The sequence below is a fragment of the Etheostoma spectabile genome, chromosome 12, assembly GCF_008692095.1.
Source record: "Etheostoma spectabile isolate EspeVRDwgs_2016 chromosome 12, UIUC_Espe_1.0, whole genome shotgun sequence".
NCBI lineage: Eukaryota > Metazoa > Chordata > Actinopteri > Perciformes > Percidae > Etheostoma > Etheostoma spectabile.
In genome coordinates this window covers 7,141,166-7,155,591 of record NC_045744.1, presented here as the reverse complement: position 1 = coordinate 7,155,591, position 14,426 = coordinate 7,141,166, and the positions used below count along the sequence as shown (strand labels likewise).

General features: G+C 41.0%; 1 protein-coding gene across 3 annotated transcripts; it reads left to right on the top strand.

Annotated features, from left to right (window-relative positions):
- Window positions 1-8,055: 8,055 nt before the first annotated feature.
- On the top strand, window positions 8,056-13,656 carry kiaa0040 (KIAA0040 ortholog). 3 transcript variants are annotated; one of them, XM_032532065.1, is made up of 2 exons: window positions 8,056-8,296; window positions 11,284-13,656. In XM_032532065.1, exon 2 carries the CDS (start codon window positions 11,991-11,993, stop codon window positions 12,306-12,308), a length of 318 nt encoding a protein of 105 aa, XP_032387956.1. In that variant the 5' UTR covers window positions 8,056-8,296; window positions 11,284-11,990; the 3' UTR covers window positions 12,309-13,656. The 3 variants fall into 3 exon arrangements, with proteins under 3 accessions (XP_032387956.1, XP_032387958.1, XP_032387959.1); XM_032532067.1 differs by having other exon boundaries at window positions 8,078-8,291; XM_032532068.1 differs by having other exon boundaries at window positions 8,093-8,305.
- Window positions 13,657-14,426: the final 770 nt, after the last annotated feature.

Here is a 14,426-nt window from a genome sequence, read left to right as displayed (position 1 = left end):
AGAATAAAGTTGAGGTTAGACTGATCTGCAGGCTATTCAAATCTGAACATTGTCATACAGTGCTTGTACATTAGCAGCAGCAATTATCTTAAATAATGTGCTGTGAGATGTGCAACTTTTGTTTTGTAAGAAAGCATGCAAATGATATATTGTAGTATGATTATGCAAACATTAGTATGAACATGTACCAGTGACTGTTCTCCAGAGGAGCTAGAGCTACAATAGACTGAATCTACTGTAGGGTGTCTGCTAGGTAACTGGGACATGCTGGGTAATTTATTTTTTTGGTGCATTCGAGTTAAGTCCACCGAGGCTTATGGTGGTTTCTCTGCATAATTGCCTGAATCATCTCTCCAAAAGTGCTTGAGGGCTTTGTTGTAAGTCTCCCAAGCTGCATGACCTACACATGGAACATCCCCTCATTGAGCAAATTGAGTACAGAAATTATTTTTTTCATTGTGACAAAGGTACATCCAAAACTATAAATTCATGAAAACATTGAAATTGCTGCACAAATGTCAGACAATGTGATTTAGTGCAGCTAAACACCAGTGTTTCACTTTCCCTTGCCTACTTCCTTGAAATAATCAAGAATTATTTATGGTATTTACCTAATTTATGTGCATTTGTTTCATCTCAGCTCAGTGGGACAGTTCCTTCACTGGGTTTGCTCATTAGGCTCACACTAGTTTCTCTCATCTTCTCTGCTCTCACTCTCACAACTCACACACACACACACACACACACACACACACACAGAGCAAGGCCAAGGAGAAACAGTTGAAGTGAAGAAAATATCACTCAATGTGATGACACCTTGTTACGTTACTGTAACTTTTGTACTGTAAGTGCAACAAAAACTTCCCAGAGAGAGAAATGTCTACGTGTAAAGATGGACAGATGTTGACACCATTCGTCTGAGAATCAGGTCAAAGAAAATACTGTATCTTAGTTTTTTAAATGCACCCAACCTAAATCTGCCAACAGTGGTGAGGATGCTAGAAGCTCGGCTTCTAAAGGGAGGGAAGCTCGCCCTGGCCCGAGCACAAGCAGCTCTCCTGATACAGCTGCATCCCAGCTGACAAGCACAGGAGGACAGGCTGTGATCCATCTTGGCTGTCAGGGGGAGAAAGTCCTCCCATGTACCGCTGGCTCAACAAGACCAAAGGTTAGGTGCAAAAGTAAATTAAAATCATCACGATGAAAATTGAAATACGGGCAGACTTGTAATGTATGACTCCTTTAACGATTTGGTCATATTGTAATTAATTGGGTTAGACGCCCATCCCCTCAAAAGCAGTCAACCTAGGGAAAACACTGAACACTGCTGAACAGCCAACTTGCCTGTCTACTCTTTCTCCTCCTCTCCTCACCCCACCCATCCAGTAAGGCCTCCACATCTCTCTACAGGATTAAGCACAGAGCTGGTGACGGGCTGAAGCTGATGAAAAGCGGCGTTGTGAGCCATCCCCAGCCTCCCATGCGCTCCTAGAGCCTCTTTACATCTCACTGAATACTGAAAGTTAACAGGCTCTGGCAGGCATCTGAATAAGAGGGAGGTGCAACCCAGATCTCCCAGTTATACACTCTCTCTGTGATGGGGTTGTAAACACTGGGGCTCAATAGGGAAACCGGTCGGTGAGCAGCTTGATTTTCATCAGCCATGTATTGATGCTCATAGCTCCATTCTAAGAGTTGGAGTGAGGGAACCTGCACAGGGCCTCATGGAGGCACAAAGACTTAACCAATCACAACCTCATCAGAGTCCAATGTGAGGTAAGACTTAATGGGCTGGTTGAGCATCACATTCCAAAACTTAAGCCGTATTTTTTTGTTTGATTATTGAAATTAGAGGATCACAAGCGAAGAAGAAAAAAACGTCTATTGTAATAATCTATCCAACCATTCATCATGGTTTTCAGCTCTCTTGAACACTTGGAACTGATGAATGAATGCATGAATGGAGCCGCAACACTGCTTAATGAGACTGTTCTTTGTTTTTCTCGTCTAATACTGATCGACCAATCATCCCGTACACTTATATATATTTTAGATGTAATCTCCCTCTAAATAAGTCTTTACTTTCTGCAGATGCTCAGGCTTCATCCATCCACAAACCCAGATCCACCACTAAATGCATCCCACTCATACCTCTACCTCCTGAATGGGCCGGCCTGTAAACGTAGATGTGAGTTAACACGGTTCAGACATAAGTTTATGACTAGAAAATCAGTCAGACTGACAGCTGGGGGAACAGAAATTAACTAAAAACAAAACAAAAGCAAATGATAAAGAAAAAAACAACTGTTACTGTTAATGTTATTTTAAGCTGATTTTAGAAGCCTAGATGTGGTTTTAGTTATTCTGTTGAACATTGTTAATATCATAATCTTACATTTGGTATGCTTTTATATTTGATTTACAATTTACAACAGTGGTTTGCAACCTTTTTTGTCCAACATACTCCGTATCATAAGTATCATAGCCTTTGAGCCATGGCATGGCTTCAGTAAAAGCTGAGCTACCACCAAAGGGTGGTGGCAGTAGCTCAGTCCATAGGGAGTTGGGTTGGGAACCGGAGGGTTACTGGTTCAAGTCCCCGCACGGACCAAAACAATGGTGGTGGACTGGTAGCTGGAGAGATGCCAGTTCACCTCCTGGGCACTGCCAAGGTGCTCTTGAGCAAGGCACCGAACCCAACTGCTTGGGGTGCCTTTGCATGGGCAGCCCCCCCACTCTGACATCTCTCCATTAGTGCATGTGTGTGTAATTCAGGCCTGTGTGTAATAACAACAGAGTGAAAAGTGTAGTTTCCCCTTGTGGGATTAATAAAATAAAAAAAATAAAAAACGTTTGATTGTATTTCCCCAAAGATAAAAGTCAGTCTAGACATCCTTTTTTTCTTTAGGTAAAGTGTGCATTGGTACTTATAGCAACTGGATAGCAGCAACTGGATATTCCCACAATTTTCTATTACTATTACTTTTCTAGCTTTGTGTTGTCTTTTTTTCTCTTATTTTTCTCTAGTCTTTGTTGTTTTAATCAGCTTGCAACTGACTCATGTTGGGGGAGAACTGAAGTTTTTTTCTTGTGCAGTCAGACTACCTTAGTTGACAAGTTATTGTGAATACTTTTTTTTATCTTATTTGTGTGCTCACTATCTTTCAAAACACAAATATGTGATTATATATGATCAAATCAAAATTTCTATAGAATCAGAATCAGAATCAGAATCAGAATCAGAAATACTTTATTGATCCCCGAAGGGAAACTCTGTGTTGTAGTTACACAAATATTATAAATAGAGTAGAAATACAAGAAATAAAGAAATATAAGGAATTGGATACGTACGGTAAGTCTCCACCCTGTTACTGTGATCTCATTGGTTACTGCAGAAGTACCCTTTGGTCTCACTGATTTACATAATATTAGTCTTGTATTTCCAGACCTCTCTCCACAGCGCTGCGGAGGAGGGTCTGGTTACACCACACAACATTACGGGATGGGAGAAAAACTCGCACTCTGGTTTATTGGCATTTTTTTTAAACCAATCCCAAATGTCTTGGGCAGTGACAAGATGGAGCAACGATGCTTCTGCAAAATAACCTCAAGAAGAAACTTGTTTTGGTGGAATGTTCAAAGGTTGTTTTAGTTGAGCAACAGAAAACTCAGATTGGTATTGATTTAGATAGTCTAGTTAGTCTCTAAATACCCTGCAAGACATCTGAGGGGCAGTTAACCATAGTCGGTTTAGCATGCCAACACAAAGAAAGGTGAGAAACATCCAGCCAAAAATGAGGGACATCCGGTAGATCCTTTGGCGGCACCGGAACTATCCTGTAAATGGAGCTTTGCCGACATAGACTAATAAAATGTCAAACTATCTCCTGCTTTTATAACCACCATGCGTGCTTAGCTAACTGTGTTCACCTTCTGGACTTGGTTGTGAGAATTTGTCTCCATTTAGTTTTTTTCTGCTTGAAAGACATGTGTTGCCAATTTCCATTCATGATTTGAGGCCAAATGGGAAATGGAGTTTGGTTTTTGCAGTGTGCCAGCAGCGTTCCTTAATGCCCTCCCCGCTCTGCATCAGCTAAACTACACCGAAGTCCTCAGAAGCCATTCAGATATGAGAGCTGACACACATATGACAGTCCCTCTCAGGGCTGCTGTGACCCGAGGGTTGAGCTCAGCAGAGAGCCTGTGCTTTATCACATCACATGTTATACGCTGAAGACTTAGGGATTTTTTTTTGCAGAAGGCACAGCGCAGGAGTGTGTGTTTAAATGTGAGGGTTTTTGAAAGAGTAAGATCACATTGACTGTTTGAGAGTGCATCACAGCCTTAATTTAACACACACGCACGCGTTGATGCACAGTTTGAATTGAAATGAAATGAATTTCAATATTTTCGGTTTAGCTCAGTGAGTGAAAAGCCAAGTTTTCTTCTTTACTGGAGCCCCTCATACAAACTGAAAAAAACACGTATTAATAGCAATTACCTGAGAGAGAGGGGATACTGAGAAAACACCGAGATGAGAAATTGTGACACAGTGAGGAGAATAATGCAAGCAGAAGATTTTAATTACTGCCATGCTGACACAAAGTGAGGTTGAAGCATAGTCTTAAAAGAAGAGTATTATAATAATAATAATAATAATAATAACATGCTTCGACTGAATCATTTCTCTCATCATTTTTTTACTTAAACGGCTTTGACTCTGCATTTAAGTCATTTCAAAAACTCACAACAACATAAAGTGGAAACGGAAAGTGCACTATTGTATTTCTTGGTTACCCCATGACCACATGCCACTGTCTGGATTGTAGGATTATTAGACATATCTGTTAGGAGGAAACAGACGTAAAAGTATGTCTGTAAAAGATAGGACATAGCAAATATTATGAAGCATTAATCTGCCTTAACGCATGCAACTGTGCTGTCCTGTCTGAACTCAGATACTTCTATCTGTCTATCTATCTATCTATCTATCTATCTATCTATCTATCTATCTATCTATCTATCTATCTATCTATCTATCTATCTTGCACTACCATGTACTGTATGTCACTTACTCTTTTTCAAAAGAATTCTACATTTTGGGAAATATGTTTTTTACAGAGTTAGATGAGGAGCTTGATACAACTCTCAGTGAGTAAGTGTGTTTCCCAAAATGTCTTTAACACTCAATTGTCCGTGTCCTGTTTGAACTCAGAGACTACCTATCTCTCAGCTGATACAATCAGTTCCTTTATGAGACATCTATTTTTTGTCCTCTGTATTTCTTCTTGTTTTTTTCTTCTTCTATATGCTAGAGCGACGATTTATTCTCACGGTGTCTCATCTTGAATCTTCTGAATATAGAAGTACTGGAGAGAAAAGAGGACCTTAAAAGTCCCCGCTGATTAAATGTAAGCACTTTGGAAAACACCTCCTTTACTCCAAGCTTGCAGTGTCACGCTTTATTTATTTATGCAACAGAATAATTTAAGATAAGTTCTGTTCTTCACAAGCTGAGAAAGAAATGTTTGATAAAATGTCTTGTCCCAGAATACAGCCTGCGTCATACGATAACTATGCTGAGATTATTACATAATTAAATGTTAAAATAGCTCAGACTGACCTCATAGCTGGAATGTGAAGTAGGTGCTCTTGTAAAAGCTTTATGTTTACATGCCAACCAATAGCTCTCCAATGATGGCGTTTCTTGAGCGCAAGAGGCAATTCCTTATATAGACTAATCAAGTCTTCGCCCGTCTTGCTCTCTGCTTGTTTTTACGGCACTGGGCCCAAACATTTCACAGGCCTGAATCACAGCTAAGGGTGGCCTCTGGAGGGGGACTGGTTTTATTAGCAGACTATTTCTGGACACTTGTCAGATTCCACTACAGCAACCCTTTAGTCCCTTTTCATTAGCACTCACATTACAAGAAGTCACAGAGCACACTGTGTTATAATCATGCTCATATTTCAGTGTTTTGGCAGAACCAGTAGGTCACAGTGATTTGTAATGCCCTTTTGAACAGTTCAGTAATTCCATGAGGCTTTCTTTAATGCTACCAGTAATGTCACAGTCACTTTTTTTTTGCTATAATGATTGTATCAGTGATCCACTGTGAGCTCACTGGTCTTTCCTGCAATTTGTTCAGCTACACACCAAGCTGGATAAAGGGATATATTGTTTGAGCTTTCCTTCATAGGTGAGCTCAATTGAGAATAAGGTTCTTATAAACCAGATGGGAGGCTGAGCTACGCTCATTGCAGTGTAACTAAGTATGTATTGAGTGAGGTTTCCATGGAGGAAATGAGACGCACACGAGGATCACTGCAGTGTAATTTGAACATAAAGCATACTTTGAGGAAAGGGAAGGTATAAAAAGGGTCCTCATAATGTAAGAACAAAATAAAGTCAGACCTGAAAAGGCACATTGTCACATGAAATCCCAAATCTACGATTTTTTAATGACCCCGGCATGGAAGGATCTACATGCAGGAGCGTCTGCAGGAGCAATCAAAAGCAGCATGTGAAATATATAGTGACACAATTTTCATATAAACTACTGTAAAGAAGGATTTCCATCAAGGAAAGTGCTGCTACACTGAGGTCATTAATCAACACTCGCTTGAGGTGACTGGACATTGTAATGCCTCAATAGCAGGTGTGATACAGCTTCACTGTGTAGCACCCAGTCTGTCTGTGTGTTTGTGTGTGTGTGTGTGTGTGTGTGTGTATATGTGTGTGGGTGTGTGTGGGTGTCTGGGCGGGTGTCTAAGATGACACAGACACACCTGCAGACATGGCGAGGCTTGTCTCATCCATTTTCATGTATCTGTGCTCCTTAGCAGTGACAGGACACGCTGCATGTTCAGCCAGTCAGATGGTGAGGACGTGTGTTTTCAAGATTATTAAACAAAATGTAGTGATAGATTCATATACAGTATTTAAAAAAAAGAAGTGGTGATCTGATCATATTTAAGATGAAGGACACATCCATTTTTGTCTTGATATTTTCACAGCCACCTTAATTAATTATTATGAAAAGGAACCTAACCACATTCTTGAGTAGCTGAATTTGTCCGACTCTGTAAAAGAAAAAAAATGAAAAAATGAAACAATACGAATACGAATGACCACCAAAAAATACGAATGACTACAACCTGCTTACCTCAGCATCATGTGGTAGTGGCACAAAATAGGTTTAAATAAAGAGAAGGATTTTACTTTAAAAGGAAATTCATAGTGGTTACGTGACCTGACCATGCATGCCCACATTAACCACTTCTTGAATTACTGTACGTTCACAAGGACACGTCCTATTGTTTGTGAGTACAGTATTCAACCCAGTGCACTCAAAACTTCTTCTTTTCAGAAGGGGAGAATAAATAGACTGCTACTTAATGTCAGTAGAACACTTTTTTTTCTTTTTTTCTTACTTGAATGAAAATCCTCTTTTGCTTGACTGAACTGAAAGGGCACTGACCACAACGCCACAGGCATGGTAAGAGTGTGTGTGCGCAGTTCACATGACCTCACTCTTTCATACCTCAATTGCATCTTAGACTCTTACACCTGGTGGTACTCACAACACACACACACACACAACACACACAAACACACACTCACACACACACACACACACACACACACACACACACACACACACACACTTTAACAGCTTTCGTTTCCCCTTTTTATCCCCATTTTGGGACTCTGAGAAGGGTGGAGTTGTTAGCTGTAATTTAGTGCTATTATGTAAAATGCTTCAACCTTGCCTGGCAACTTAGGCTGGTGTTGCAGCCAGATATTCAGATCTGTGCATCTACTGTTAGAGGAGCCTTTCTGTTAACATCCTAGCACGGGGAGTTTGTTTTGAGATGCAGTTGACAAAGGCTTCTTATAATTTCATTTCATATTCAGTTTACCTACATTTCCCTCAATCTCTTACATCATTCAGTACTTGTCTGAGTGAGGTAAAGCAACCACAAGAATCCAGTTCCCCATGCAGGAAACACATAAGCAGAGACAGAGGGCCCATTCTTACACAGAAGTGGGCAGGGTGCAGTGACGCTGTGACCAAAACACACACTCACTCAGAGAGAGGAGGAGGAGGGGAAACAAGGGTAGAGAGGGAAACAGGAACAGAAAGTGAAGACTTGTCAAGATGTCTGGGTGAAGGGGACCAGATCAGAGAAGAAGCCAGATGCCAAAACAGAAAGAGCAGATGTTTGAGCAGACGACTGGATTAGACAGGAGGGGCGAGCTGACCTGCCACTCCACATGTGCCTCCGGGGTAAGGTAAGATAGGTAAAGAAATCTTGAGTGTCAGTAACTTGAAATACTCTGAAACTGTTGTGAGTGGTTCATATAGGTTATTGGTGCTTATCGTTGTGTGACAAGTTGAAAAAAGAAAGAAGCAAAAGGTGTGACTCCTATTAAGAATGTGTTGTTTTTCGACAGTGATTAGATTTGACAGGATGTTTGACAAGTTCCAAAGATATGGTGATGACTTTCTTCCTGCCTGTGAGTGCTGCAGTGTCACTGAAACAGACTTTTCTAGTTATTTTCTTAACTTTTTAAAAGAAACCATACGATTTAAATTTCAGTTCATGAAACAAGATGTTTCTCACTTGTCACAATCTCTTAATTTGCTGCATCAATCACTTAGAATAGATTTCCGTTGCTCCGTTCAACTGTGGAACGTCTGATTTAGCCATTAAACTCATGTTCTAGTGATCAAGTTGGCACAAGTTTGAACTGTAATGGGCTCGTGCACTTGCACTTGCTCACTGTGGAGAACTGCGCTCCTCCAGACTGTCAGCAGGCCTGGAGCTACTCACGCAAAACATCTGCACTTATGATCAGAGACCTTTTCAGCGGAAAAACAAAACGAATATGGCTTCATATATTGTTGGTTGCTGACTCAAGTCAAACTGAATGTTCAAGTGTCGTGTATTAATATTGACTGATGATGCGCGGTCTGCTCTGACCGTATGCTCGGGGCAAGTCATTAAAGATTGCTGCCTTGCCTTCTGTCACAACATTGTCTTTTAGGTCGCGCATGTTCCTTAAAAAGCAGCAGGGGCTAACTGAGTGCAATCATAACATTTTTCTCAGCCCTTTCCTGGCTTTGTGTGGCCCCGACGTGGCCTTTTCCTGTACATGGATAGCTCCAGGAGAGCACAATGTCATGAGAAAGTCAAGTACCCCGTCAGAGTCTTAGAATGGCATCTCAGTGAGATAATATGAACCAGGGATATATTTAAAGGTATCTAGAGTCAATGTTCTGGCGTCAACATGTATGGCCTGCTGCGAAAGAGACTCTTGGCTGGCAATCAAAGTGTTTACCTGAAGAAAGGTTTGGAAAAAAGAAAAACATCTTTTTTTCTTGCCTTTGCATGCACATAACAAAGATAAAATCAGATCACAAAAATGATGATCTAATATCCTGATTCACATTTTCTGTGAAACAGGATGTGAAAACGTGTGAAAACATTTACAGAAAACAATATGTCATTTAGACATTTTAGACGGTGATCATTCTTTCTGGCCAGAGACTAAAATTATCGCTTAACACTTGGTGAGTTATCCATTCCATTTAATGACTTCACCACTGATGCATTGTTAGTCCTCTCTTTCACATAGCTAGATCACACCTCTGTGCTGCTCCCGGCCTTGGTCTCTCTCCTATAGACGCATTGTTCAGTGGCTCTGACTTGTCGTGTTGACATTGTTTTCTTAATGTGAGGGAGTTCAGAGCGTACACGTTGGCGCTGCTGCTCAGCCAAGCTCATCACAACAAGCTGTACCTACAGCAAAGGAAATTAACAACAATAATGTGGCAGGGCCATTATGGCTCCCAACAATGTGCACAGTCTTCATTCTAGTTTATAGTCAAGATTCTATCCAAATGTAATGGAAATCTGCAAAAGAAAATGAATGAGTGCCTGTTCCCATCCACTACTATTACGTCTGTGACTGTTAAATTTAAGTGCATTGAAAAAGATGACGGTCCACAGATATGTGATGTTTTTATATTTGGGGAGAGGTTGATGGTAGGGGGTTGGGGGGGGGGGGGGGGGGGGCTAATGTTGTGAGCCTTTCAACCAAAGTTTAGCTGTGAACCCATATTCATGTATGGATTAAAAAAAAGTTTGTAGCTTGCACCAGAAATCCCCCCAAAAAACAGACCTTCATGGTTTATGAGGCCCGGCGATGCTTGGCTTAAAATGCACAGCTGTTTATGTGCTTGATTTTAACTTTAATATAAAATAGGCAAGCAAAAAACACAGTGTCAAAAGTGTTGATTTATTTTCGATCAGTGAGACAGCTTTTTCTCAACTCTCACTTTGACGTTTCAAATGACTTCTTAGCTTTAAGCGTTAAGCTTCCTGTTGAGCAAATGAACGGGGAGGGGGGGGGGAGTTAGTAGGTTGTCTGCGGGTAAACCAATTTCACACATGGGATGTAACACACGCAGACAGTCACACCAAATCTATTTGCTCTTCACTTGCAGGTGCATCTTTCTCTCTCTCTCCCCTCTCTCTGCCTAAGAAGCAGCCAAATGTGAGATGAAAATCTTTTCTCCCTCCTGCATCTAGAATACAAAGAAGCTGTAGCCGTGACTACAAAGACTCTAGGGGACATACTTGAGTCAAATGATGTTTGAAATCATTTGAAAAACTGCACATGTTTAACACCGTTTAAAGAAAGACGTCGCCTCAAGAACTCAGACTCAATCAAACCGTCTCAGAGAAAAAGAGAACAATATGACTTCAGAGGAAAATGTTACAATCAGACATTTATGAAAACGTGAGCCAGACCCCATCTATCTCCTCCAATGAGAGCCATTAGCAGGTGTATTCAGATGAATCTCCTGCAGCAGGTCTCTCCCCAGCACACCTCTCCCCCTTGTCTCTTTTTTTCCTGAGACTCTCCGTCTCAGCGGGACTTTTAGAAAGATTGGTTACCTCTATCTCGGTCTGGCCTTCCCTCAGACACAATCTCCCTCTCCTCTTCTTCTTCTCTCTCTCGTTGCCCCTTTTTTTCCTCAGGGGGGGCCCTTAGACTGTTCTGCCCTGAATGCTGTATGACTTCTATGCAGTATTAATGAGGGGGAAGCTGAAAATCTGAAGCTGACACTGACAACGGGGAGAGAGAGCCGGATTAGATATGTTAAAGACAGAGACAGAAAGATGGATTGGAGGCAGGGGAAGCAGAGAGGGAGGGAGGAAGGGCTGTCTGCTGGAAACCAATGTTCACTTTCTCTTTCTTTTGTTCCACAGACACACCCAAATTGAACTACGTCTCTACTAAATCATACTGAAAGCCAAAGGACAAGAGGACAAGTGAAGAGTGAAATAGACAACCAGAAAGAAAACAGATGGAGCAATGCCAAGCAGCATAAACAAAATTGGCTGAAGTGCAGATTTGGGCTTTTTCATCTTGCATCAAGATCATCATAACCGGGCGATTTCTAAGAAAACCTTGTTATAAACAAATGAACTTTTGGTCTTTTGGATTTGATCAAAGAACGCTTTGGCTTTGTCTCCACCTCACAGTGCATTTCAAGGAAGGAGGCATGCATGAAGTCCCCCTCCATGCTTCCAGTGTTTCCATTTAACATAAACAACACAAGCCTGAGCGCGCATGCCTCATCAGATAGTGCCGTAAACTCTGTTCTCTAGAAGTAGAAAACAGAAGCACATGTCAAGACACTAGAAATATCTGACCTTTGACAGCTGTTGGCTCTTTGGATGTTTGAGGTTTTTCGTAAAGAGTAACTCTTCATAACTTACAACTTCAAAGCTGGAACCAGATTCCGCGAAAGGACTTACATTAACACCATATCTTAATTAGCTGGGTGTCTGCCGCTGCCTAACAGGCACATTCACTGACTTGCAAACTTCACAACCCTCTAAAGGATTTATTACAACTTTACAACTGCCAGACAGACTCAATTGAAAGGATTCACAGCTCCGTATCCAAAGCCATGGATGGAAGAGCAGAAAGCATCCAGGATCTTTTTAACCAACTTTGGAGCTTTGCTACAGCAAAACACAACCAGGGGGTGTACAACACAGTCTGCCTGGTTGTCCTCCTAATTCTTCCCCTGCTGGTCCTCCTTACCACTTTGGTGGTGTGCTGCCACTGCTGCTGCTGTCGCCATGCCAACAGCTGCTGTGGCAAAGACGCCATGGCAACCGTAAGGTCAGAAACAAAGAAAAAAAAGAATTCCACTGAAGACCTTTGGATCTCTGTCAAGACGGGGCCGTTGACACCTGACAGGGTCACCCTGGCCATGGAGTAGGAAATTCTTTTTTTTTTTTTTTAATTTTTTTATATTTCTGATCCTGGGTCAGTTGGTGCAGGGGAGCTGATGGAGCATCTCAAGAGTGTCCAACTCAAACCAGCTTGGACTCAAAAGACAACCAGGGGTTGATGCGTAGACTGTAGAAGTGAAGCCAAGACATCTTGATCGTCCCCTGGTGTCTGGCTGCAGTATGGACGGGACTTTGACACCGCGGCTCCACCGCCAGATCACTGGCGCAGAGTCTGGCTCCAAAAATAACAATAAGGCACTTTCGTACAGCGGGAGGAAGTGGAGTCGCGTGGACCATTTTTATATACAGTCTATGGTTCAAACCAATGGGATGACACATTGTAATGGCCACAGATATGGTTGAAACATGTAAACAGTATACAGTCAGTGTACTTTTGTCATTTTTGTATCTATATAATGTTATGTGTGGAGAATGTTTACAACATTTTGTATGAACTTTTTAGTGTGTGGTACATAAAGGAAGAATATGCATATGAACATAACTGAAATGTGTGTGTTGATATGAGTGGGTTCGAGAAAGAGAGAGTGTGTGTATGTGTGTGTGTGTGTGTGAGTGTGTGTGTGTGTGTGTGTGTGTGTGTGTGTGTGTGTGTGTGTGTGTGTGTGTGTGTGTGTGTGTGTGTGTGTGTTAGAGCTCCCTTATGCAATTCATTGCGTCTGTATTTGGGAGAAAGAGCCAATTTAAGGTCTGCCCAGTGAAGTGCTGGCTGTAAAACGGCACACTTTTTATATTCAGGCGGCAATCTATAGACTCATGATTCACTCTCACTTTCTCAAAAAAGCCACTGTCCTCCAAAACATTTAAAAGAAAACTATAAGTTTGATTTCTTTCCTCTTTTCTTACTTTATTTGCTTGATTTAATACAGTCCAGGCCACAGGACTAGTTTTGATTTTTGAGTGTTACAGTAGGCCTACTCAGGTCAAGTGAGCCTTGAAAGCACATGTAATAATCCAAATGGAAGGAAAACCCAAAAAAGTAAAAAACAAATAAACTTGGAATATGTTTTCTTTCCCACATTGATTGACATAACTTTTAATGCACTGATTACCACTAGACAGCAACCATATCGAAGGCAGTCATGTTTTCTGGGCCTGTCTTTATAAAAGTTTTAGATTTAAGTAAAATAATTGACACTTTTACTTTACTTTTAATAAACTTAACGGACAATTCCAGCGCAAAATGAACTTTGGGGTTAATAACACATGGTTACCGAGTCGACCGTTCTCTGGGATATGTTTTCATGCTAATTGAACGTGACCAGTTTTAGCGCAAACTGCTAATTAGCTTGTAATGCTAGTTGTCGGGGCACGGGTTCCTGTTTCTTCCACTAACAAGGCTCAAAATAGCACCACACCTCCATGTTAGCACAATGAGGGTCCTGACATGTAAATTGAAGCATTGAGAACTTTGTTGTACAGACAGTTTATCAAAAAGATAGTTTATAAAGTCTGTACCGTTATATACAGGGTGTACAGGCAGGCTCCATCTTGGAAAAACCGTCATGACCAGTCAAACCACGAACGCCATGGTTGAGCCATGTTACTGGTTACTGGTTGCAGGGATATATACACATCATAAGATTGTTGTTGAGTTGTTCATTCCACACTTTTATTGTTAATGGAGATATTAAAGATGTTAAATATATCATATCACTGAGTAAAATCTTTTAAACAAAGAATGAGCAATACCACAGATTCTTGTCTTTGAGTTCTTGACTTAACCCTCCGGTTGTCCCTGGGTCCATTTGACCCATTTTCAAAAAAATTTCCTATATTGGGTTTCTTTTAGCCAAATAGTCACAAACAAAAATAACGTGGATAGTTTGCTTTTTTTTTTCACTACAAGTGCCGAACCAAGACAAAAAAAGATTTTTACCCAGAAAACCAAAAGGTTGCATGGTCGGCAGGAAGACAACACAGGGGTTATCTTGTCTTTAGAGAGTTTTGATGCAAATTGTTAGAAGTTTGATTAAAACGGGTCCAGGTTTGTTTATCTCAATCACGTTTGTACATACAGCATTGACAGTAATTAGGTTCCTTTGAGAAAAAAACACAATGATAATTGTATCTCTAAATCAAACTAT

Bases quoted from the DNA above. Each gene is read 5' to 3' on its own strand.
- kiaa0040 (XM_032532065.1), top strand. From the start codon at position 11,991: ATGGATGGAAGAGCAGAAAGCATCCAGGATCTTTTTAACCAACTTTGG.